The 23,639-nt window shown below is 41.0% G+C and overlaps 1 protein-coding gene across 3 annotated transcripts in view; it reads right to left on the bottom strand.

The window, feature by feature from the left end:
• Positions 1–4,237: 4,237 nt before the first annotated feature.
• The window catches only part of STS (steroid sulfatase), a 205,733-nt gene continuing 186,331 nt past the window's right edge, over positions 4,238–23,639 (bottom strand). For all 3 annotated transcript variants that reach the window (XM_010354943.2, XM_030934721.1, XM_030934722.1), the window contains one exon: positions 4,238–9,027. In XM_010354943.2, the coding sequence (XP_010353245.1) occupies positions 8,654–9,027 (374 nt within the window). In that variant the 3' untranslated portion in view covers positions 4,238–8,653. The remainder of the gene's footprint in view (positions 9,028–23,639) is intronic.

Genomic DNA, 23,639 nt, shown 5'->3' with positions numbered 1-23,639 from the left:
TCATGAGCCGTTTTTTCCCTCAATGCGAAACATCAACTCTTTGTGAATTTTAGCTCTATTTTAATGATCTGTACACTTGGATTATCTTTTTCACTCCAGAATGTCTCATGTCAATACATTAGTTCATAGATTTATCCATGGGTTTTACAAACCATAACTCCTGTGTCCCTTGCTAGAAAAATCAAGGTAGTCATTTGTGTCCATTACTTACATATCCATCTATTTTTGCAACATCACTATCTAATGGATATTGCTACATATGGTGGCACAGGTTGGGCGCTGCACAAATTTAGAAAATGTTCTTCCCACTGCGGATTATGTTAATGTTGCCTCCTGGAGTTGTGCAGTACACAGCATGCACAGTCATATACGAAGGTCATGAATCTATCCATTTCCTTTTTTATTAACCAAAAGGCCATTCCATAACTCTAAGCATAAAGCAATGTATGTACTGGTTTTTTTTGTGCCTGGAACCTCATATGTAAGAGGACAATAATAACAGCTATCTAACAGATGTACAGTAAAGATTAAATAGAAGAATCCACTGAGGCACTTAGAGTCATGTCTGGGATCCATGAGACTCATCAACCACCACCCATATCCCTGCCTGTAACACCTGCATGTGGACCGAGACACTGCCCTCTTCTTCCCTTCAGTGCAATGGGATGTGCTGCAGAGCTCACTTTGTCTCTGCCCCTGATGTGACAATGTGAACAGCTCTCCTTCATACAAGCTCTAATGGATGGCCTGTCTGATCTGACTTTCTCTTAGTAGTTACTGACCCGATGCATTTCCCTTGTCTGATAAAATGCCACCAGTGCCACCAGTGCCCTTTCCTGAATTATTTCAAGCTCTGACTTTCCCCAGCCTTTTCCTATAGTACTTGTCACCTTCATGCACATCAGCCTGAGAGGCACTAGATAAGGGTACTTTCAAACCTTGCCAGAGAATGCCTTCAGATTTTAACACAGAGCCTACACTTTGCATCAACGGCATAGTTTACAACCTGACTTTAAAAGAAAAGCACAAGATGCAAGAATCTCATGAACTAATTAGAAATATTAAACATGAGTTGCATGGTATTATTTCAAAGGTTGCTGAAATAGAGTGGCTTAAAATATTATGTCACTGTTTAAACTTTTGCTAAGACTAAGATCTGATCAACAAAACTAAAATATTGCATCTACTAGAGTACTGCACAGGCACTTTTTTAAAAAGAATATCAAAAGTGACAAAATTTATAGGGAATTCAAATAATACATTATAAAAACACATTCATTGGAAAATTTAAAATTTTCAAATGCCATTAAAAACAACATCATCTTTCCATATGTGTAATATATTTCTAAATCTTTTATCCTCATAGAATCCAGTGAAACAAAATGCAATATTTCAAAAAGAACCTCAATATTTAAGTAATAATTATGTTTGTTGTGTAGATTAATCAACTCTGCATTTTCACTCATTTATACTAGAATTGCAGAATCACTTATAATCAATTTTGGGCCACGATTAATTGATGGTAGACTCCACTATATTTTTATCTTTAAGTTTATCTGACTTCTACCTTCATACAGCTGATAGCCTTTAAAGAATTAATGCACAGGACTTCTATTTAAAATAGTAGCAGTAAATCAAAGCATCTTTTTGAAATCCAAAGAACTATAATCTTTCTGAAATCCAAAGAATTATCATAAAATGTTTGCAGCTTGCACTGTGCACCTGGAAAAGCTGCAGACACTCCACACCAGCCCATGAAAGCAGCCAGGAGGGAGGCTGTACATGGGCAGAGCTGCCCAAGGTCATGGGAACCCACCTCTTCTTGCATCTGCATAACCTGGATGTGAGACACGGAGTCAAAGGAGATGATTTTGGAGCTTTAAGATTTAATGACTGCCCTATTGGATTTTGGACTTGTATGGGGCTGGAAACCCCTTTGTTTTGACCAATTTATCCCATTTGGAATGGGTGTGTATTTACCCAATGTCTGTATCCCCATTGTATGTAGGAAACAACTAACTTGCTTTTGATTTCACAGGCTCATAGGCAGAAGGAACTCACCTTGTCTCAGATGAGACTTTGGACTTGGACTTTTGAGTTAATGCTGGAATGAGTTAAGCCTTTGGGGGACTTTTGGGAAGGCATGATTGTGTTTTGAAATATGAGGACATGAGATTTGGGAGGGGCCAGGGGCAGAATGATATAGTTTGGCTGTGTCCCCACTGAAATCTCATCTTGGATTGCAGTTTCCATAGTCACCACATGTCATGGGAGGGACCCAGTGAGTGGCAGCTGAATCATGGGGGGTGGTTACCTCCATGCTGTTCTTGTGATAGTGAGTTCTCACGAGATCTGACGGTTTTATAAGGAACTTCTTCTCCCCTATACTCTGCACTTCTCCTTGCTGCCACCAGGTGAAGAAGGACTTGTTTGCTTCCCCTTCCATCATGATCGTAAGTTTCCTGAGGCCTCCCAGCCCTGTGGAACTGTGAGTGAATTAAATGTCTTTTCTTTATAAATTACCCAGTCTTGAGTATGTCTTTATTAGCCCCATGACAACAGATTAATATATTACCATTCATCCCTTAGGCCCTCCTCTGAGCTCTTATCTCGATTTTCTGTATTCAATGACAACAAGCAGAGTACCCATAGAGCAGCAGTTCCCAAACTTTTTGACACCAGGGACTGAAAGACAATTTTTCCACAAACTGGGGGTGGCAGATGGTTTGGGGATGATTCAAACATATTACATTTATTGTGCACTTTATTTCTATTATTATTACATCTAATATATAATAATTACACAACTCACCATAATGTAGGATCAGCGAGAGCCCTGAGCTAGCTTTCCTGCAACTAGACAGTTCCATCTGCGGGTAACAGGAGACAGTGACAGATCATCAGGCATAAGATTCTCATAAGGAGTGCACAACCTAGATCCCTTGCGTGCGCAGTTTACAATAGGGTTCTTGCTCTTATGAGAATCTAATGTGGCTGCTCATCTGACAGGAGGCGGTGCTCAGGTGGTAACGTGAGTGATGGAGAGAGGCCGTAAATACAGATGACGCTTTACTCGCTTGTCCTCCCCTCACTTCCTACTTTGCGGCTCAGTTTCTAACAGGCCATGGACTGGTAGTGGTCTGTGGCCTGGGGGTTGGGGACTCCCACCATAGAGGATTATGCAGGAAACTTATGGCCAAGCCTGAGTGGCTCACATGGTGCCAACATTACTATAAGGGAAATAGGAAAATATCACCTTGCTCAGCACTCACTGAGATGAATCTGTATAACTGAACCATGAGATAGTTTCTATTTCACGTGTAACAACCACCGGGCCCAGCCTACTGGAGAATATGCATATCTTTGTAAATATGGTACTTTGTGTATTTATTTTTGCACCCATTGTTAAATTAGTATAAACTTTGACAAGCAATTCAAACTACCTATTTATAAAAATATGTTCATTAACAATTTTACCTTTAGAAAAACACTACAATCCCCATGTATAATTTAGTTTGAAACCTTAGATCCTCATATACTCAGTGAAGCAAATTTTATATCCCAGACCTCAATATAAAAGTGACTGTTTGCTTATTATGTAAATTATATGTAAGAAATTGTACAATTTGCTACTTTGAAGATGTAATGTATTTGCCAGGTAAGATAAACTTACCATGGCCAGGCGCAGTGGCTCACACCTGTAATCCCAGCACTTTGGGAGGCCAGAGTGGGTGGATCAACTGAGGTCAGGAGTTTGAGACCAGCCTGGCCAACATGATGAAGCCCCATTTCTACTAAAAAATACAAAAATTAGCCAGGTGTGGTGGTTCACACCTATAGTCCCAGCTACTTGGGAGGCTGAGGTGGGAGAATCGCTTGAACCCAGGAGGTGGAGTTTGCAGTGAGCCAAGATTGTGCCACTGCCCTCCAGCCTGGATGACAGAGTGAGACTCTGTGAAAAAAAAAAAAAAAAAAAAAAAAGATAAACTTACCAAAAAATCATTTAGAGGATTTGAACTTAATGAGTAGAACCACTCTCAGATGAACCCCCAAATTTGAAGGTCTCCTATACAGAAGGCCCATGAAGTTCTTAGAAAACTGATACATAGTTACATGGCAATGTTTCCTTTCAGAAAGACATGGGTAGTTTTTAAGCTGCTTGCATTCTAACAAGGAAAGCTGATGTTTCCTTCATTGGAAAGGCTCCCATTGAAATAATACTCAACAAAGTAAAATGTTGGTATATTACAATTACTTTATTCAGATCTATTACACAAAGAGATGGTATTAAGTAACACTGGCTTGAGTGATCTCTCGCAACACAGGACAGGAACAAGTTCACGGTGTCGGAAAAGCAAGAATGCTCAGGGCCTCAGAAAGCTGAGCTCTAAAGACCCTGCACAGTCATGCTCTCCCAATAGGTTTCATGTTGTCATGGATGATGTCAAAGAAAAAAATTCTTCAATGCTACCTATTAAAGTACAGTAAGCAAGACTTTATTCAGGACCATCGTGATGGGTACAGGGACCACAGCAATGGGGACTTGTAGTAGGCGAGAGAGACTGGGCTCAGCTCTGAATACACCATGGAAAAGTGGGGATTTATAGACAGGGAACAGGGTGAGGGGCAGTGGATGGAAAATTACCAAGAGGAAATATCAGGGAGCATTCAGCTAAACTGACCTAACAGGATTCTAGCTGAAGGCAGGCCAGGTGACCAGATATCACCTGGGGGATGGTGGAGGCTGAGGGGCCTGATCAGATACTGAGGTTGAACAGATATGGGGGGGTTAGGTGTTCTTGCTAAACTGACTTAACAGACTTCTTGCCAAAACTGGATTTTACAAGGAAGTGCCCAGATTGGCCCTGGGAGAAGGTTGAGGAGCTTGGCTAAAGTGTGGCCAAGTGGAGAATCTTTGTCCATGAAGCCTGGGATGGATGTGAGGTCCATAGAGGTCAGACAGCTACAATTTAAGAGGTTTTGAGCATTTGCATCACGCATCACATTCTCTAGGTACTAAAGAGAAGGTAACAAGGCTTTAGCTTCTAGAAGTCTCCATGTAATCAACACCTTTCCTCCCGGGCATGTCGGCTCCCTATGCCCACGTACTCGCCAGCAGCCTCTCTATGGACACTTTTTGTCGTTTTATGAGAATAGCTCGGTCGCATGAGAGCCAATCCTAGTTCCAATATCACGCCCTTCTCACTCCAACTTCTTACTGCTTCGGGGGTTTGTTCTGACACTGGTTTGGTTTTCCTAAGGAATCCGGTTGAAACAAAGAGAAGAGAGAATAATATTTTTCAAATCAAATTTCTGCCTCAGGTATTTGTAGAGCAAAGCAGCTGTTTCACCAGGGTGGGATACCTTCCCCAGGGCCCAGTAAGACTTTCATGGGCCACAAAGGCAAACCATATTAAATAGATTGTATTATATAATATATATATAGTAAAAACATATTAATGTACTATTTTATGACTATGTTGGTGCAAATGCCAATATGATTTCCAATCCCCAATGTTCACTTTCTTTTCTTCTGATTATAAAAGAAATTAAAACATTTTTTGTAGGCTCCTAAAAAGGCCTCAAAGAGTATGCCTGATGGGTAATAATCTAGCCTTTTCCCATTCTTGGATCATAGAGGTCAGAGCTATTTTATGTCTTATTCCTCTCTGCATGTCTCAGCCTCTCTCTTGAGCTAAGAAAGTTGATGAATCTTTGCAGAACTCGAACTTGTATTCCCCATTGCCTGACATCCAGCTGGAAATGTAGTAAACATTCCCCACATTGTTGAATTGAGTCACATTAGAAAGCAGGGTATTAGCGCACAGCATTTTTAATTGCCAAGGACAATTTTTAACTTTGCATTAATATATTCTAAATAATCCTTCCACTTAATGCAATCAGATTCCTGTGACAAGCCAAATACTTGTTTTTGTGTGTGTGTTTTTCCCCTCCACTTTTCATTGTATGCCCTTCAGAAAAATCTGAGAAGTGGGCTTCCATTTTCGAAAAACAGGACTTCTTTAGTACCATAGATACGTAGATTGCAATTTTGCTTTCCCTGCAGCATTCTTGATCTTGTGGAATGATGCCAATGTATACATCATTAATCTATTTGCTTAACTTTTAATATCTAGTAATGCTAGAGATATAATAATTTTTTAAAAGAATTTGCTTAAAGTTTCAAAACCCACTAAGGTTTGGATATACAACTCCAGAGGGAATATGAATGAGATGCTTTGTAAACAAGCAGCCATGCCTTACAGCTCTGCAACAAACAAACAAACAAACAACAAAACTATGCCTTAAAGAAGGTTTGTGAGGTTTCTCCTGGACAAAAGAATTCCAATTTCCTGTTATACATTCAAATCAAAACTTTCAGATGGCAAATGGTTTGAAATTTAAGATGATTATGGTTACCACAAATCAACCTGATTTCCAAATGTCCTGAAATGTGATCTCAATTATTTTGAGGCACTTTTAAACTCAATATATTTGCATCTAGAGATATACTTCATCCTTCATTTGCTGTTGACATTTTACAGGTTAAATAACTAGTTCTAGACACAAATAGGCATTCATATAATCTACAAAGGCTCTTCAAGTTATTTAATCCTGCAGCATTCCCACATCATCAAGTGTTTTCAGAAAGTCTTACTTGCATTGAATATGTTAGACTTTGAGTAAACATTGTCATCTTATAGGATAAGTTTATAACAGTGCCTTTAAGTGTTTCCACATGACAGTATCAGCAGCAATCCTAACACATCATCAGTAAGCTAGTACCCTCTCTAATAAGAATGTTTTCTAAAGCAAGAAGACATATTCTCCCACAATTTCTGGAATGGGAAATCCACATTAAAAGGAAGAATCCTGTATGCTTTTCAGTTTTCAACAATTCTGGAGTTAGGGGGTAGGAATCACTTCTTTCTTTTTTTTCTTTTTTCTTTTTTTCTTTCTTTCTTTTTTTTTTTTTTTGTTGTTTAGAAGAGAAGCAAAATTAACGTCTGAAATAGAAGAACTGAAAGGGCAACTGGGGAAATGCTGTTGAATCCTCCCAGCCCAATAGTATGCCTTTCTTGTTCCAACTTCCCAGGGTTGTGGGTAGGGATAGAGAAATTATAGCCAACTTTCAGAAAGCCCAAGTCATGGCTAACATTCTCTGCAAACCGCTGTGTGGGTTACAGGTGTTCCATCCATGGGCACTGTCTTGGAAGTGAGCAAACTCTGGGCAAACAGAAGGTGGTCAGACAAGTCCACAAAAGAGATGAATGTGTAAGCAGGTGGATAGCAGCTTCTCTCGATTTTGCCATAAAGGAATCCAATCACATTGTTGGGGAAAGTCTTATATCTGAAGAAATGATTGCACTTTACATTCCATAGGAGGCTTTCCTTGGGATGGGCTGGTGGTTTAGACTTTGAAACTATCTCCAGCTGTGCCACTATCAGGCCCTCTCCCAGGTGATCAGTTATGCATCTTCCCTGATTTACAGGGGCTTGGGGGAAATGGGATGAAAACAAAATCATGCATCTCATTGTGGATTGGAAGCACAGAAATTTCTCAGCCACAAAACTTGCATACATGACTGTTCTCTGACGACGAACTTCTGCCTAGAACTAAAGGAAATTATGCTTATGTGTATAGAACATGGATTGCTTGTGAGTGATTTTTGTTCCCCTCCAAATATCAGAGACTTTCTAGGCCAATGATTCTGAATTACATTGGAAGAGATTCCCTGAACCATAGCATCTCCACAGTGGGCTTTTAATTCAGAACTTCCATTCCCCGAAGAAAACAGTGAAATCCAAGAATTATACTACAAATTATGGAATGGAAATCAGTTTAGAAGAGATTTGCCTTGGGATTATTACTATAAAATTTTACAAAAAATCATTGTGCAAAGAACTCTATTTGTGAGCTTCTACTGTATTTACTTAAATAGTGATAAGCTTCCAGGTCCCTATTTTAGACATCTTAACCCTCTTGAGGAAAGAATATACCATATGTGTGTGTGTGTATGTATGTATAACTATATATGTGATGAAAAGCATTTGATAGGTGTTTTAACGAATACCAGTAATAATGACTTGCCTTCCAATAACCAAAGTGGAACTTACCATCATCTATGATTCCTAAAGAAGATTTTTCATTCATCTTAAAGTTACTTATGTTTAGATGACTAAACTCTTTTTTATGTGATTGCCTTTTTATTATGCTGGTTATTGCATCACTTCAGATTAGACAGTAAATGGTAACCTATACTGTTGACATAGATATTTGCTGAGGGATGAGTTAAGGTACCTCCTGCACCTTTCTGTTTTAAGATTGCCTTCTGCACCTTTTTGTCATCTGCTTGCACTGGTGTGCCTTGTGAATGCCCCTCTATTCATTCTATTTCCATGAGTCCAAGACTGGCCACAGAAGGCATAAACCTACCATCTTCCTCTCTGTATACTACAGACCTCATCTCCCTCACCCCTTCAGTTGAGTAGCTGTTGAGCTCTGGCCCAAGCCTTCAGGTGATAAAATAGAGAATCAGTCCAAATCCAAGGTGTAGATGGAGTTATGTTTCCCCAGTGCCACTCTCAGGCGTGTGTTTGTAATGAAGATGGTGAGCTTTGCCACATGCATCTGTCTGGTCCCCAGGCACAGCTAGTGGCTCAGTCTCTTATCCTGTTTTTCTCTGTCGCACTGGCAAGACAGGCCAGAGGAAGGACAGCACAGCTGAAGCCAGGGCTTCCAAAGAAAGTTGTCCCATGAAAACTGGTTGGGCACCTCTGGCAGGGTCTGGGTGTGTCTGTCCGCAGCTTCCTGTATGACTTTGAGGATTTCATAAAACCGGGGCTCGGTTGCTGGAGTTAATGGGTTTCTCTCTCTTGGATCTTTGGAAATATCAAAGAGCAAAGGTGGGTCGTGATGAGTGACGTAACTCCCGAAACAGAAGCACACGTGTGTGGCAAAGCATCCGTTGGAACCCACGGGGTTGAAGTTGGGGGTGAAGAAAAAGGCCTTCCAGATGGATGTGCCTGTGGTTTAAAAGGATGGAAACGGCATTAGGTATGAAGCATCCTTGTATGTACCAAAAATGAAAAAGTGATGCGGAAATTATGCTGCCATGTGATTTAAGAAGGTGAAGATATCATAAGGCTGCAGGCACAATGTTAATATGTACAGGAGAGATTATGAAGCCACACATAGACACCAACACACACAGCCAGCAGGAACAGCGTCAAACTTGGTAGGACCGCAGTTAACAGTTTATTTTCTCAGTTTTCAGAAAGTCCAAAAAATGTCAAATCAAGAATTAAATGAACTTTGGGAGGCCAAGACGGATGGACCACTTGAGGTCAGGAGTTGGAGACCAGCCTGGTCAACATGGCGAAACCCTGTCTCTACTAAAAAATACAAAAATTAGTTGGGTGTTGTGGCAGGTCCCTGTAATCCCAGCTACTCAGGAAGCTAAGGCAAAAGAATCACTTGAACCCAGGAGGCGGTGGTTGCAGTGAGCTGAGATTGCGCCACTGCACTCTGGCCTGGGTGACAGAACGAGCCTCTGTCTCAAAAAAAAAAAAAAAAAAAGTAAAAGAATTAAATGAGGGCCGAGTACAGTGGCTCATGCCTGTAATCTCAGCACTTTGGGAGGCTGAGGTGGAAGAATCACTTGAGCCTAGGTAGGGGTTTGAGCCCAGCCTGGGCAACATAGTGAGAGCCCTTCTCTATAAGAAATTAAAAAAAAAAAAAAAAAAAAAGCTGGGTGTGGTGGCATGTGCCTGTAGTCCCAGCTACTCCAGAGACTAAGGCAGGATTGTGTGAGCCCAGGCAGTGGAAACTTCAGTGAGCTATGATCATGCCACTGCACTCCAGCCTGGGTGGCAAAGCAAGACCCTGTCTCAAAACAAAACAAAACAAAACAAAAAACAACCCCACAAAAATAAACAAACAAAAATAAAAAATAATTAAATGAGGCTAGAAGTGACGGTGAGGAGGGATTACAAATGGGGGATGGAAACGATCTTTTGGGGATGAAGGAGATGTTCTGAAAGTAGGTTGCTCAACTCTATACATTTACTAAAAATCTTTAAATTAGAATATAATGGCATGCAACGTATACCTTTAAAAGCTGTTAGAAATTCCAAATTAGGGGAATTCATCAACACCAGAATAGGATGGTTAGTTTTTTAAATGTAAGTTCTGTATTTCAATAAACTCCAAAATATTGAAATTGCTTGGGAAAACTAAGTTACAAGCAAATGAATAATTATGAAATAATTGATCCATTTCCTATTTATCAGACAATGTTATCATTTTCTGAGGAGCTCTAGAAGGAACACCTTCTAACAGAGGCCTAAACATGTTTCCTGGGTAGGCAAAATGTAGCAGATAAAAACCGAGAATTAAAATGCATGAACCCACTAGAATCAGGTGCAGAACGTGAATGCCCTTACAGCTTTTACATAAAACCAAAGAGGCATTCCTCCGAGGAAGCCCCCCGCTCCTGTGTAAGTCATCCCGATCATTTGTGCATATAATGGCAGGGGCGTCTTTCGTAATTATAGGTATTTCATGATCAACTGATCAAAATGTAAAATAGATTAATGCAATGGGTTTAAACTGACAGTCACTGGGGCCCTGTGATGTCCCCAAATCGCCCCTGACCTTGGACAAGGTTAGCGATGGGAAAAGTCAGCCTCTTTGTGTGTGTGGGTTTTTTTTTTTAAAGCTGAGAAAGACAGGGAAAGCAAGGTGAATACGTTTAGATGAATATATTAAAGAAGATTCATAATGAGACGCCTGCAGTCTGTGGCATAGCTGCTTCTGCGAGAGCAGGACATGACATCTGTGCACTTTACATGGGCTCAGTGCACCTGCTTCAGAAAGATAAGGTCAAGCTGACACACAGACACGCCAGGCTGCAGGAAGAATTCCGGGACTTGGTTACCATCTCCAGCAGGGTTTCAAAAGGCAGCAAGTAACCTTAAGATGCTTCCCATCCACTCCTCTCATCCCACACTTTCTTCCAGGGTATGAGAAATTTCCTTCAGAAGACTTTTTGGAGACAGGCTGACAGAGCCTGCCATTTGCAGCCACTTAGAATCCTTCCTCAGGGTCAGCCGAGAGAGAAAGTGGGTACATAGAGAAGCGAGCCAGGAAGCCTCTCTTGCTCGTGCTCCCCGTGATGCAAATTTAGAGGGCGTTTTGAACTTGACATTCGAGTCAAGCCTCTGTGTGTTTAAAACCCCAGGAGAATACAGGCTCCTGGAATAAATTCATGTAAAGAGCCTGTATTTTCCATTTGCTTTTGAAAGACACTCACAGGATCCCGTCATTACCACCAGAGCACAATCCTCCCCAAGTGTGAGGTGGAAGATCAGATCGACATCAGGCCCAGTGAAGAGACGCAGGCACCCTGGCCTGGGAACGGCAGTGGTGTTGCTGGGTAGTTCAGACAAGTGTAGAACTAAGAATTAATTATTCTAAAGAATTATTTAGCATGCTCTGGGGTTGCTTGCCTTTTTATCCTTTCATTTGGATTTTTAAAAACTTTTCATAAAAAGGTAGATTGCTTAGTCCCTGTGCTGTTTCTCTGGACCACTTTAGATTTACTGAAAAGAGAGAACTAGAACTGCACTTTTTATTGTATAGTGGCTCACAAGATAACCACCCCTACTTTGGGAGCTTGTTCTATTATTCATCAGGAACCCAGGAACTGACATCTCCAAACTGATATCTTTGAAACTGTCATTTCAAAGATAAAGAGCACAACTCAGTCACTAGATAAAATAGAAGGCACCTGGAAGAGTCACCTTCTTTTGTTTAATTTATATTTTCGATTTGTATTTTCTAGAGACAGGGTCTCGCATTATCGCTCAGGCTGGAGTGCAGTGGTATGATCATAGCTCACTGCAGTCTCGAACTCCTGGTCTCAAGCAATCCTCCTGCTTCAGCCTCCCAAGTAGCTGGGACCACAGGTGTATGCCACCATGCCCAGCTATATTTTAAATTTTTTTGTAGAGATGGGGTCTCTCCATGTTGCCCAGGCTGGTCTTGAACTCCTGGGCTCAAGCAATCCTCCTGCCTTGGCCTCCCACAACACTGGAATTACAGGTGTGAGCCACCATGCCTGGCATCATTTTATATGTTTCATAGGTATATTTAGTCCTGTATTCCAAAATTATTTTGATAACATACTTCATCCTGAGTATCCTCATATACTAGAAAAATGTTAAATTTTTAAAAAATGTTTATTCACTACTGTATTTTAAAAATTATCATCAACTGCTCTGATAAAAGACTGTTTCTCCCTCACCACTGAAAAAGATAAATATTTTTACCAAACTGGAAACTGAGACTCATTTATAACTGAGATCCAATGACCTAAAAGGAATTATTAAATTTGATATACAGAACGCAGGAAAATTAAAGTGGACAGTTTTGTTGTGTTTTGTTTTGTTTTACTTGTTTAAGTAGTCTAAGTGGTGATGAGGACAATAATTCTACTGAGATTTTTAAAATCCTCCCTCAAATTAAGAAAACGAATTGTCACAAGTAATGGTCAAAGATATCAGTGACATATGATATAGTACTGTTATGTCACTGTGCTAGAACAAAATGCTAGGAAATCATCATCCATCTGGCGAAACATACTTTTATATAAAATCACCACTAAACAATGTGACTCAACTCATGAGAGAAGAAAGTTTATTGTCATTTGACAAAAAGGCAGATAGAATGTAAGTGAGAAAAAGTTGATGCCTAAGCCAGGAACTGATTCAGCATCCTCCACACAGGATCCTAAAGCAGCTATCTTATTAAAAATAAACTAAGCTGCGAGCAAAGAGAAAAAAGAGGCCTCTGGGTTCCCTGGGATTGTCTGGGGACCACAGGGGCTTCTGACTCTGGAACGGGAAGAGACGTTGTCATTTCTATTACTTTGAGTTACAGCAACTCAGCCACGGGAAGCAGGAGCCCTGGCAAGGAAGCCCCGAAAATGAACACACGTGCTCCCCAAGAACAAAAATAGAGAGGGCACAAGCCAGAACTTCCGTTATGTACTAAAATATTTTTTAAAATCAGTACTAGTATCTAGCACAAGCTCCCTCTTAACCTCTTGGAGTCGGGTTGTGGCAGGCCAGGTCTCACTAACACAGGCCTCCATAATAACTGTTTCAGCACTGACCGAGTGGTGAAGTTAAATCTTAAAAGCTGATAGAGCCAGTGTCTTCATACAAAGGCTGGAATGGAACAAAAGCCCACCAAGAGTTTTGCCCAGGCCTCTCCTGGGCCTCGAAGCATGACAACATAACGAAGGCATTCTTAACAGGACCCGTTTAGGATTAAACAAGTTTTATTGGGGGTCTGAAGAAACTCCCCAGACCTCCACAAACAAGTTTATGGGGGTCTGAAGGAACTCCCCAAACCTCCACGATTTAGTGGGAGACAAGATAAGGGTAATCACCCCAGGCACCTGGACCCATTCAGATTAAGTCGATTTACTGAGGTTCCAGAGGAAGGTCTCCAGGATTCAGACCTTAGTTACAGATTAAAAGAAGTTAATGACTTATGTCTTTAGATGAATGCACACTTGCACATAAACTTATAGCTGAGAAGGTATACAAGCTCCAGAAAGCTGTAATTTTGAGTTGGTCTGGGCAATATTTTCCAGGCCTTCTCCCTGTAACCGGTTACAGAAATAAAAACTCTCTTCCTCCCCAGTTCATCTGCATCTTCTTGTTGGGCTGCAAGAAATAGCAGTCCTACCCTCGCTTTGGTCCGGGAACAGGGTCATGCTACATCACCTACAAATGTTAACAACGTCCTCTTGAAAAGGGTCCTCGAAGCCTCATTCTGTCTTTATCCTAAGGGCCCCAAATGCTTCTGGCCTCTCATAACGATGCAAGCCTCTCATGTCTTGCATTCTGAATTCTCTACTTAGAGCAGTCACAACACTCCATAACAGAGCTGGGCACAATCCGGACCCTGGGACACTCGTTTCCAGGCCTCTCTGAATGTTTAAACTGATGTCTTGCAGAAGTCTCAGAGCCATCATGTGAGACAAAACAAAACCAGGTCTGGAAAGCCCATTTGGGAGAAGTAAAGACACTGCACACACGACAGACACTCAGAGGCATCACACGACATGACTGTGCCCTTACGGCCCCTGCTTCTAACTCACAGCGGCTAAAGCAAGGTGCCCTGACCTGGAACTCTGAGGCTACAAAAACAAGACTACACCTCCTTCTTGGGGATAATGAACCCTGAGTAATCCAAGTGCTCCAGAACACTTTCCAGCTTCCTTGAAGTCAGAAAGGCTGCATGGCCCGTTCTGGCCAAACGTGGGTAGTATGTGGTATGTCTTTTCCCAGCCACAGCACAGAGGAGCTGTCTCTTCTGCCGGTGACATTCGAGATGATGGGGCCTCTGTCAGGGTGGTCCCTGACAAATGGATGGCAGAACCCTTTCCTCCTAGACCCCCACCTACCCACCAAGACAGGCACTGAACACACGGTTATCTCGCGAACATCTGGCTATGTCGGAAGACACATTTTGTGGTCATAGCTGTGGTGGGGCAGATGTGCTACTGATACCTGGTGGGGAGAGGCCACGGGTGCTGCTCAACAGTCTAGAATGCACAGGGCAGCCTCCAGCACAGAGAATGATCTGGCCCCAAATGTCAATAGTACCCAGGTTGAGAAGCTCCGTTCTACAGCAAGAGTGAGAATAAATACTGGATGGGCTGAGCCCCTGAAATGTCAGGTCTAATGGTTATCACAGCACAAATTTGCCACTCCCTACACATGAACCCTCTGAGAGCTAAACTATAAAATAAGACAAACTTTATTTTTGATAAAATGAGTCAGAAACCGGACTGAGACAGACAATCCTCACAAGTCTCCAAGGCTTGGTGATAAACTGCATGAATGAACGAATAGCTCTAAGGGACAGAAAAGGCACCAAAGATCCATAGGCAGTATAGAAGGAACAGAGACAGGTAGAGTTGCTGTGCTTTTACAAGACAAATATGATGGAGAAGGGGTGGTGCCAGGGGCCTGAGGACTCTCTTGTTCCAGGACGATAGCAATGTCTTTATAAAAGAGCATTTGCCTTTCTTAGCCTGATAATGTGTTGTGAGACTTGCAAAGACAGAGGAGCCCGGGGGCGGGGTGGGGGGAAGAGAGAGAGAGAATGCACTAGCTAGAGGGCAGGTGCTTCCATCAAGGTTTTTCATGCCACTGACTTGGTTAAGGGCGTAGCTCTGAGCAGCAATAGTTTAGGTTCAACCATGAGCTCTGTAATTTCTTACACACGTGATGCTGGGCATAGCTGCTCTCACCTCTCTGTGTCCCAGTCTGCTCCTCTGTTATATGTTTGTAATAATAGTTCTTCCCTGCTTTGAGGATTAAAAATTGGTTCCTATATGTGTGATGCTGTCAGAAGAAGGCTGGGTCTATAGTAGAGACTATACATGAGTTAACTGTGAACAGAAAGCTGCAGCCAATTTACGCAAGAAACAATTCAGTTTCCATCTGCCCTTCAATCTGTTGCTACTGTAATACATGTCATAAGACTTTTTTCTGCTAAGGATTCTTAAAGTATATGGAAAACTATTAATAAATCTACATGGCTTCAACACATTGGCTCTTAATGTATCACTCAGATTTAAACTTCCCTTGATGAATGATGTTCAACTGGTAGTTTTGGCGAGATTTATTTTGGGTGCTTGGAAGACTGCATGTATATATCATAGAAGGCATACGCAGATATTTTGGGTTTTCAGTCTTGGCAGCATGTACCTCTGTTGCCATCTTGAAGGTCTTCAAGAACCATTTCACATACTGTTCCATTTTTCCATTGTGAGGAACCCCCACACAAAGAACCGTAGGCCTGTCCCCTCAGTAAGTTTACAGAAAAGTTAATGTCATCTACTGAATTGATGTCTGAAAACCCATCCCATGGTGCCCTCCTGACTCCTGCGATCCACCTAAAAAATTGTTCCATACATTACCCTAGTCTCATCCAGACACCTCACACTAATGCCTCAAATCTTTTCTTAGACCCAAAGATTTTACAGTGTGTCCATACCTGAGCCTCCATAGATCACGTGTCTTCTAACTTAATACATGCACATTCGCCAGAAGCATCTTGGCCCCAAGCTCTGTTTCGGACCCCTGAGGTTCACTGCCATCTGTTTACCATAGCACAAACCCCCTAACTATTCAGCCCTTGGTTAATATAAAATGGATGACAGTAGATAAGTTCTGCCTGCTTCCTGCAGCTGGCAGCACCAGAGCTCACGATACAACAGTGAGAAGGATGAGGAAGCAGCTCTAGTGGCTGGGTGCACCTGCTTCACAGCCAGGCAATTTGAGAGCAACACAAGCTTTCTCAACTGATGCCTGAGTATTTGAGGACGAAATACTCCCTTCTATTAAGCCTTGGGTTTTGCATAGTAAGGGACAGAAATATATAACCTGGAACAAAGTGGGTGTATGATGTATATGAGACTCTTCCCTCACTTTCCCTTCCTTGCCTCCATATTGATATTCTAGCTGTTCTTCAAAGCCCTGCTATGTTCTCCTTCATGAATCCATCTGAATTCCCAGCTAGAAGTCACCAGTCTTCCTCTGTTCTTCTCACCAGTTTTCATCACTCAGTCAACACTTGAGGTCTCCAATTCTCTGGCTGGATTATTTCCTCTCTGAAGGCAGGGACTGTATCTTCCACATCTCCTAAATGTGTAGTGTCTAGTATCTTAGATAGAATAGAGGCCCAATAAAAAATTGTTGGGGCCAGGTGCAGTGGCCCTCGCCTGTAATCCCAGAACTTTGGGAGCCGAGGCGGGGTGGATCACCTGAGGGCAGGAGTTCAAGACCAGCCTGGCCAACACGGTGAAACCGTCTCTACTAAAAATATAAAAACTAGCTCGGCGTGGTGGTGGGCACCTGTAATCCCAGCTACTCGGGAGGCTGGGGCAGGAGAATCGCTTGAACCTGGAGGTGGAGGTGGCAGTGAGATGAGATCGTGCCATTGCATGTCAGCCTAGGTGACAAGAGCGAAACTCTACCTCAAAAAAAAAAAAAAAATTGTTGGATAAATTTTTTTAAAAAGGAGATGATGGTTATTAGGAGGAAGGGATGGAAAGAGAGGGGTGGAGCCAGCCGTCATCATGAAATCCGGTGTGAGCAGACAAGAAGCCAAATACACTCCACAGTCTCCTTGGGATCCATCTGGAGCATCCTGCCTGAAATCACACAATGGCTCTGCACCACCTCCAGCTTGAAGGACCAACAGGCTACTGTGAGGCACTGGAGGTTACGATCTGATCACGGCAGATAACAGAGTGAGGAAGGCAGAGAGCTTGGAAGTACATTTGCTTTGGGATTGCTTGGTGCCAAAAATGGGCAGTCATCAGGAATTGTGCAGGGGGCATAAGTCATTTGGCCCCCAGGAAAGAACATTCACGGAGAGGGAAGAGGACAGCTGAGAGCACGAGGATCAGGCATGGAGCCAGTGGAAGGAGTATGAGACCTGATAACACCAAGGATGTCCACATTTGGGGAATAAGAGGATGTGAATGAATCGTGGACTCAGTGCATTGGGGCATGGAGATGTCCAGATACACAGTTAGGTAGAGGAGTCATGATTTATAATTGTGAGTAAAAGAACATATTGTCTTAGGGGAAGACATTTCGATTAATGGGAGACAGACTCAAAAGCAGACAGTGTTGGTTGCAAATCCCAACTTGGCCATCAACTTTGCAACTCTATGCCAATAATGTGACCTTCTACCTCTCTGTCTTCCCATCTATAATTGGGAAAAATAACACTGGGAGAAGAGATAGCTAGCTGATCCCCCAGCCTCCCACAGTCACTGAACGTTCCTCTGGGTACATGGAAACCCACAACAGAACTCTCCTTTGCAGCCTCCTGTGAAGCTAAGTGTGAACAGATGACCAACTTCTGGCCTCTGTGAAGAGTCTGATTATCTTCCTTGGGAAGTAGTAGCCATGCACTTTTTTCTTCTCATCTTTCCCATCCATCCCACCATTGTATGCGTTTAGGGTAGACACAGCCATCACTCACCACGAAGATGAAGCTGTCACATTCTACAGGAGGTGGAAAAGCTGCTTGAAAGATTCTGCACCCCAGAGACTTTCTGGACCATTTGTCTCTGGATGTCGCCCATGAGATGGAGATATAAACCTCTCTCTAAAAGGCCGGGCGCGGTGGCTCACACCTGTAATCCCAGCACTTTGGGAGACCGAGACGGGCAGATCACGAGGTCAGGAGATCGAGACCATACTGGCTAACACGGTGAAACCCCATCACTGCTAAAAATACAAAAGCCGGGCATGGTGGCAGGAGCCTGTAGTCCCAGCTACTCGGGAGGCTGAGGCAGGAGGATGGTGTGAACCTGGGAGGCGGAGCTTGCAGTGAGCCGAGATCACGCCACTGCACTCCAGCCTGGGTGACAGAGCGAGACTCCATCTCAAAAAACAAACAAACAAACAAACAAACAAAACAAAAAAAAACCTTCTCTAATGTAAACTTTATTTTTATTGTTTTCTGTTACAGTCAAATCTGAAACTAATCATAATCTCTTCTAATTCAGGGGATTAAATGAGATATCAAATACAATGTTCTTGACAAAGTGTCCTGCAGACAGTAAATATGCAATAAACATCAGTGTTTACTGTCATCAAGCACGTCTCCAAAAGATACATAATGATCACAAAAAGAGATGACAAATTTCAAGAACATGAGATTAACAAAGGGAAACGTCTATAACCACCTACAAAACATTTTTGTATAGAAGATACGAAAGTAAGGAAGACACAAAAAATTGCTAAATATTGCATGCCCTGGTTAGAACTAAAATGTCTATTTAGAAAACACCAGGTCTGAGAGCATATGAAAGCAAATCCAGCGGGGGTTTAGAGACATAAAAGCAGACATTCCGGGAGAACTGAGAGACACCTCATGTTGAAGTCGGGGAAAAGAGATGTGTAAAATACTGTAGAAAATCAATGAAACGGTAGGACGGAGAATGCAAGGGGAAAAGATCAGAAGTGACCCCTGGCAAAAAGATCAGAATAAGCTGGGTGCCAAGTTTAGATGGAAGAGGGCATTTGAGCATTCAGCCACACCAAGTTTTGGGGTTTTTTTTTTTGTATTCAAGAAAGAAAATTCAATTTTGATTACTTTGTCTCTATAAGGAAGTAAGTTTGCACTGTAGCAAATTATCAAAAGTAATGACCAGGACTTTTTTTCCCACAGTATTAGTGTAATCTTAGATCAGACACACTACAACTTTGGTTTTAAACTGAATGTTTATCTCAAATATTGTCTGATACTGTCTATAAGGTATGAAGTTCCATAAGAAAATATATGTTTAATAGACTGTGTTGGAAAACACAAAATTTATTTATGTGGTGATTTTCTTCCACTGTTGGAAATGATTGTTAGGAGAAGTTAGGCTATTACTGATGTGTTTGGATGATAATGATATAAAATAAATTTAATTAAAAAATTAAAAGTTCAATGAAATCTTTTCTAACCTCATAAATCACTCCTTCTCCTGGATCTCCAAAGCAAATTCTGTTCATCCCAGGACACCATCATCCTGTGCTGCTACAATTACAAGTACAAATGTTGTATACCTTGCTACTGGGCTTCACAGGCACATGAGTGAAATAATGGCTGCATGCCTGAACTATCAAAAGCTTGTGGCAATGCAGCATCTGAAGTGTTCACAAAGAAAAGAAATCCTAATACTTAAAAGTTATCCTTGAAATGGTTTACATATATGTGCTTTTTCTTAATTGCTACAACAGTTACAGAGGAGGATGAAAATATGTCCTTTTATAAGGTCAGCTGAAATACAGGATAGTTCCCGGTGAGCTTAAATTTGGAAATGCTGCATCTCATATTAGGTCAGTTTCAGCCCTCGATATTTCATTTCTGACACTTTAGATCCTAATTCAGAGGATCAGATGAGAAAGGGCATCTGACAAGTACTCACCAAAATTACTAGTGATGATGAAAGCCAAGTGCTGCCTTTCTGATGCTGTTAACTCATAAGTGGCTGTTATGAGAATCTCTTCTCTTTTATTAGGTGTGTTTTAGAGGCAAAATTACATTTTAATTAAATGAAAATGCTAGATAGTGAGCAATGCAAGCATTTTTCTTTATGTTACCATGGTAAGCTGGTTTTGATTCTAAACCATTACTCAGCTCTTATTTTGAAATGAAGGTATCTTTCAGAAAGCTGGAAAGGAACACATTCCTTTGGAATGAATTCCATTACCCTATTGCTGTTTGCTGTAATTTTATTTATTTACTTTTTATTGATGCATATTCGATGTACGTATTTTCAGGGTACCCGTGATCATTTGAAACACTCATATAATCAAATCAGGGAAACTGGGATATCCATCACCAGTTAACATTAATTGATTGTATATTTCACAATAGCTAGAAGATAATCATTCAAATGTTCCTAGTATTGTCATTTTTTAAAATAAAGCTTTTTTTAAAAAATTTTTTTATTGTTGGAAAAAAGTTTCCAAAAAACTTGAATAGAAAATGGAGCAGGATTTATGAGGCTCTGCTAGTTCAATGTGAGGATGTCTATATCCTTCTCCTAGGGAAAGAATGGTATCGGTGCGCTGTTTCTGTAAGTAATTTTTATAGCTTCATGGAGATCCCTTTTCCTGACTAAAGTGTGACATTTCAAATATATGTGACTTTTTTTTCTACATTATGCTAAGATTCCATATTTGTCTGTACAAAACGCTTTAAGCTATTAATTATGTACTATATTGCACTGCATTCTAGAATATATCTACAGCTATCCCATGGATTTTAGTATGACCAGCTGGTTTGGGGACTCTCCATTAATGTGAGTATTTATCTCACAGACTACAGTCATCAGCTTAAAAATCCTGGAGCCAAGTATCCACCTACCCTCTAAGATCAATTCCATCCATAAAATCAAGTTGTCATTGTGTTGAATTTTTAATAACATTAATTCATATGTCAAACGTTAAAGCCAAAATTTTTCATACACATTGAATGGTAAATTTTAACTCAAAATTCTTATTTTAGTGCAAGAAAAGTTATCCATGTTATAATCATATAATCATGCTTTCATGAGTTCTTGTAAAATGTAATAGGAATAATGATATCAGATCATAATTAAATTATGTCATTCAATTTGCTGAGACAACTAAATTATAGCGAAGACATTATATATAAATTTTAAAAGAGATTCATGTTTTAAAAGGGTGGAAATGAAATCCTAGCTATAAGTTTTTGGAAAATCAGTATTTCATGAGTTTGGAATTACAACATTTAATCCTCTAAGTAATCAAGACAAATGGTAACTGCATCTTAAAAACATCTGCAGTCAGTTCTACTGGTACCAACAAACTGTCGTTAATCTAGGGTTCTGAGGGAGAAAGGCAACCTGTATTTGTCATGTTTGCCAATTGCCGTGGTGTAAACACCCACAACACAGCCAAATGAAGACAGACAATGGTTTAACAACCAACTGGCAAGATTCCTGAACGATCAGGAGCTGATTCCAGCATACCACTGCCTGCTACTAAACCCTAATACTACATTTTTTTTTTCTAATAAAGTATTCTGAGGTCAGGCGACAGTCCTCTTATCCCTAAGATTCATGGAATATGTTCCACACTCTAGTGATTATTGACAAGCTCCTACCAAAGTCTATCTGAGATGACCTATGCAGACTCACTCAACTAGTACTAGTTTAAGATCTCTCTTCCCCAGGTGACAGAAAGCTCCATATGGATGAGAGTCACGTTTTCCTTACACATCCCTGTATTCCCAGCACATGGCACAGGTAGCAGTGCCTCATGCTCTAAAATGTAAGCTACTCTTCAGCAGGGAACTTTGTCTGTTTTGCTCACTGACAGATGCCAGCGCTAAGACGATATGTTCCACACAGTAGGTGCTCAATACATATTTCTAGAAAAAATGAATAGATAAAATACAAAATGACTAAACATGAAGACATACACAAAAGCCAAGACAGCAAATATGGTTGCTGAGTTTCAGATAGCATCTGAAAAAATAAATCATAAATGATTCATAAACATCATGTTTTCCTGAGGTCCTTTATCTCGATAAATGATTCTAGCCTTCAGATACTGTGATTTCTCCTTTTTTTGTTACCAGTTCAAGGCAGAAGAGTTGAAGGAATTGCATTCAGAGTCTAAGAAGTAAATTTTATCCCGGGGCCAGTTGCCTATCAGAAACTGGGTCTTGTTTTTCTCACTCCTATTTTCTGTCTCTTCCTGTCCCCCTTCTCTTTACTCCTCCACATAATGTGTTCCTCCAGCCTCTGATCCAATATGTTCCTTCCGGCTTCTCTAACTGGGGATTTGGCTCTATTAAAATACAATTTTGCAAGGTTCAGGACATGATACAGACTTATTCGAACACGCAGTAGTCACAGAAACTTTGTCTTCACATTCCTTGCTGGCTCCATATAAAAAGAAATTAAGAGTCCTTGAGCTCTCATTTATTACAAAGCTCAGAAGTCGATGCTATAAACTGATCTAAAAAAGAAGCAGTATTCTTATGGAAACTAGGAATTGTAGCCACATGGATGAGATATGTGAATAAAACGCTTCCAGAAGTAAAATCGCAAGCCCATGTTTCTGCTGTTCTTTGTCTTCTAGAACATATCATGAGGAAACTGCCCAGACTTAAAGGAGAAACTCTGAAGCATAAACCTGTTGTGATTTCTGTGGCTAATAAAAGGGTTGTAATTTCATGGAAAAGTTGTAAAAATAAAAGAGAGGCTGCTCTTTAAATGATAAGTCTTGGGTAAATTGGCTAGGTGAGTGGGGAAGAGACAAAGATTTGTTGGAAAATGGAATGGAATCACCCTAAGTTTAAGAAGAAGTTAGCAGCTAGGAGGTTATTACACACCCCTCCTTCGGGGCGGTGTAGGGGGGCAGTCCTAGGTTCTAGAAGCAGAGCTCCAAAGCCCCTTAGAGAAAAGGGGAATTTTATTTTACCTCCAAAGAAGGAACTGCAAGTCCAACCTCAACAGGTACCTCTAGTACATACAATAGTTTTATAAATTGCTCATCACTTTCCATTGACTGCCAGGTATCTTAGTGATAGGAATATTACTGTAATTCTAAGTTTCAAAAATATGAAAGAAAGGTTTGAAATCAATAACCACACCTAAGATTATAAACCATTTGTTCCTGTATGCTAATTGGAAATGCCACTATAAAACAAGTATTAGAAAACCCACAAGAGATCCTGTTCGATTGCACAATTAAAAGAACCCCCAGTTCAGGAAATGGGATAGTACTGAAGAACATTTTATCTTTGTTTTAAATATCCAAATGTAGCAAATATGCATGATACACAAAATACAGTTTCAGTGAGTCACGATCCATCATCTTTAGGCTGGGAAAATAAGTCAGGTAAACATTTAAATGCTATTCATTCCTTCTCTAGCCTTTAGTGCCATGCTAGAAGAGTGAGGGGAATGCTTTGAGGACACGCAGAGGAGGTGGCATTTCAGCAGAGTCTGGGGGGCATTGAGCAGTACCCTCCAAGATGGATGAGGCAAGACACCCTTCCAGGAGAA

This window comes from Rhinopithecus roxellana, chromosome 7 (assembly GCF_007565055.1).
Source record: "Rhinopithecus roxellana isolate Shanxi Qingling chromosome 7, ASM756505v1, whole genome shotgun sequence".
Classification (NCBI taxonomy): Eukaryota; Metazoa; Chordata; class Mammalia; order Primates; family Cercopithecidae; genus Rhinopithecus; species Rhinopithecus roxellana.
This window is presented reverse-complemented; position numbering and strand designations above follow the sequence as displayed.